We start from the raw sequence: 2889 nt of genomic DNA on the forward strand, positions 1-2889 counted from the left end.
AGAAGTTGTGTGCGCCAGCACTGTGCTCAGCGAGAATAACAGAGCCGCGAGCAGCCAATGCATGTATGAGACTCTTATAAGATGCAATTGTGAGCACCTGGGTGGAATCGGAAGAAGCGTGCAGCTGCTCACCATGTTTGATGGAGTGAAGCAACACCGCCACGAGCCCTGGCAGACCGGCAATTCCCAGCTCAACCGCTGGCACTTTAATAATTCAATATCTTGCGTCGCTCCTTCATCACTAAACGACCATGGTATGCATGTCCAAGCTCGTGTGGGGGGTAGTAAAGGCTAAACACCATATTTATGCACCTCTTTCTGTGGAAATAATTTACTTAGTCATCTGACGAGTCTTCCCCATTGCTGTCTGGGCCTGCACCTCGACCTGGTGCAGCTTCTGCGGCCGTTGCTCGTCCACCCGGTGCCGGACAAGTCAGGTCCGTTAACTACCGCGTGAAAGGAATGATTAATTGATGAATACTTTCAACTTCTCCCAGACGCCGCGCTCAGAATACTGCTCAAAAGCCCAACTCAGCACGCGCAGCTGGTGCAGGAGGGTCGAGCGGGACGATGTTGAGACTGTATACGGATGATTCACAAGGGCTCAGAGTGTGAGTCTCTGAATGTGCTTGTTGATGCATGCTGGACCTTTGACATGGACATCTTGTTTCCCTCAGCGACCCATTCGTCGTAATGGTCCTTTCAATTGTTTTCATCTTCTCAATATTCTTCCTCCATCTGGCTGCCAAAGTTGTGAAATACTTCACGAAGTGAATTCTGATATATTCACTGTTCTTTATGGTGACAAATGGATGAACAAAACCTCGCCTCACGACCAAATTCTTTCCATCAGACCCTCTGTCTATGATTTTGACTAAAGATCCACAAAAGCTCCCCACCATCACAGTGACGACTAGGGCCCAACCCTAGTTTTTCCTGTGATTCTGCCCTGATGCTTCAAGAGTCAGCCGTGGCAAGGGTCAATGCCCAGCATAGCTATACGGCAGCGAACGGGAATCGCACCAAACACTGAGCAAATTGATTGAATTATACTGCACAACGAGATCAAAATGTGTCCATCGAGACAGCGCAAGGTGTTGATTGCAAGGAAGACATCATACGAATCGAGAAGGGGGTAAAAAGGAGGGCTCGGCGGCGCTCAGTAGTTTACGCTGATGAGGTAGTCGGCGAGTTTTTCGACGACATTTATGGCCTCTGGGCCTTGGATAGGAGCGAGATAGATAGCGACCAGAATTGCCTGGCTCGTTTGTACAAGCACAATTCCGTCGGGCTAGGGAAGAGAGAATCGGGTAGCCACGTGGAGGGCGAGAGCGTAATAAGGGGTTAACCGACACCACGGTATGAGCCTGTCAGCAAACAGCAAGATCGGATTGTCGTGAAGGAGAGCACTGACCCCCTTTTTCCCATAAATGCTCCGTTCAGTGGCATCCGTGTAGAAGTACTTGACCCCTGCCGCTCGGATGCCCTTTGACTGCACCGACTCCTTGTTAGCTAATGCCTGTATAATCTCGGTTTGCTCTTGCGCCGAGAGCTACATGAGGTCTTCAGCGGGTATTCTGTAAGCATTAAGAAGTGGCTTCGTACATCGAACCCCGCTGAACTGGCCCAGACACCCCCCTGTCTGCCAATAATGGCGGCTCTAGAAACTTTGCCACTCCCGATGAGATGGGTGTCGACGTAAGCTAATTCGATCCAGGCACATCCGTCAGTACGTGCTAAATTGGCCACTCGGGCGGTCAGATATGCAATATCGCCTCACTTTGCCAGGACATCGTGCTTGACTACGGTGTTGAACAGCTGAAGAGGAAACTCCGATCTCGGCTGGATCCGAATCGCAGCCCCTGAAGTTTTTTGGATCATATCGCTGCATTTACACATTCTAGTACTCATTTTCCACGCCATGGCTCGCAAGTTTTTCGTTGGAGGTAATGTTCTGGTGCTTCGCTAGGGGTTGAGCTCTTTGGGATTGAGATCGGCACATCAAGGCAATTTTAAAATGAACGGAACGCTTGCGTCCCTTCAGAAGCTGGTCGCGAATTTAAACAGTGCCCAGCTATCGAGCGACAGTGGTCAGTTTCCCGTCTCCGCCCCTCAGTAATCCCAGACACTTAAAGTGTATAATCTAACGTATCAAGAGGTGGTCATTGCCCCTCCTTCTCTCTACGTCCTTCCACTCAAGGAGCTAGTCCGCAAAGACGTCGCAGTCGGGGCCCAGAACGCACACATCGAAGTTAGCGGAGCGTTCACGGGGGAGATATCTCCGAAGCAGCTTCACGAAGAGGGCGTCCCATGGGTTATCCTTGGACACTCAGAGCGGCGCTCGCTTTTCCACGAGTCGCACGAAATTGTGGGAAAGAAAACCAAAGCTGCATTGGATGTTGGTCTCAATGTTATTTTGTGCGTTGGAGAGACTTTACAAGAGCGCGAGGCTGGGAGGACTATTCAGGTAGTTGAAAGCCAGCTTGTTGCCGTTGCGAAGGAAATCAAGGATTGGAGGTGGGTGGGGGCTCATATCTGAATCCAATTCACTTATCATTTCATCAGTAAAGTTGTCATTGCATATGAACCTGTATGGGCTATTGGTACAGGGAAAGTCGCCACTCCTGAACAGGTACGCATACGTTGTTTCTAGCTCGGTTTGTGTTTGAAGCTCTGTTTGTGGCGTGCGTCTTAGGCCCAGGAAGTTCACAAGGATATTCGATCCTGGATTGTTCAGAACATCGGGGAAAGCGTAGCTGAAAGCATTCGCGTCATCTACGGTGGGAGTGTGACTGCGGCGAACTCCATCGAACTCGGTACGAGGACCCCAAGGATCTTACCTTACCGCCAGCTCACGCCCAAGCCATTTTAGCAAAACAACTCGACATT

General features: G+C 50.3%; 1 protein-coding gene across 1 annotated transcript; it reads left to right on the forward strand.

The window, feature by feature from the left end:
* Window positions 1–260: 260 nt before the first annotated feature.
* Window positions 261–2266, forward strand: EI90DRAFT_3294807 (uncharacterized protein; the record flags this gene model as incomplete). The annotated part of the gene is made up of 9 exons (XM_039067449.1): window positions 261–284; window positions 340–437; window positions 498–611; window positions 678–770; window positions 963–979; window positions 1065–1333; window positions 1458–1579; window positions 1665–1698; window positions 1762–2266. 9 exons carry the CDS (start codon window positions 261–263, stop codon window positions 1864–1866), a joined length of 876 nt encoding a protein of 291 aa, XP_038907997.1. The 3' UTR covers window positions 1867–2266.
* Between the last annotated feature and the right edge of the window lie 623 nt (window positions 2267–2889).

Source organism: Cantharellus anzutake, assembly GCF_015039405.1.
Source record: "Cantharellus anzutake strain C23 chromosome Unknown EI90scaffold_191, whole genome shotgun sequence".
Taxonomy (NCBI): Eukaryota; Fungi; Basidiomycota; class Agaricomycetes; order Cantharellales; family Hydnaceae; genus Cantharellus; species Cantharellus anzutake.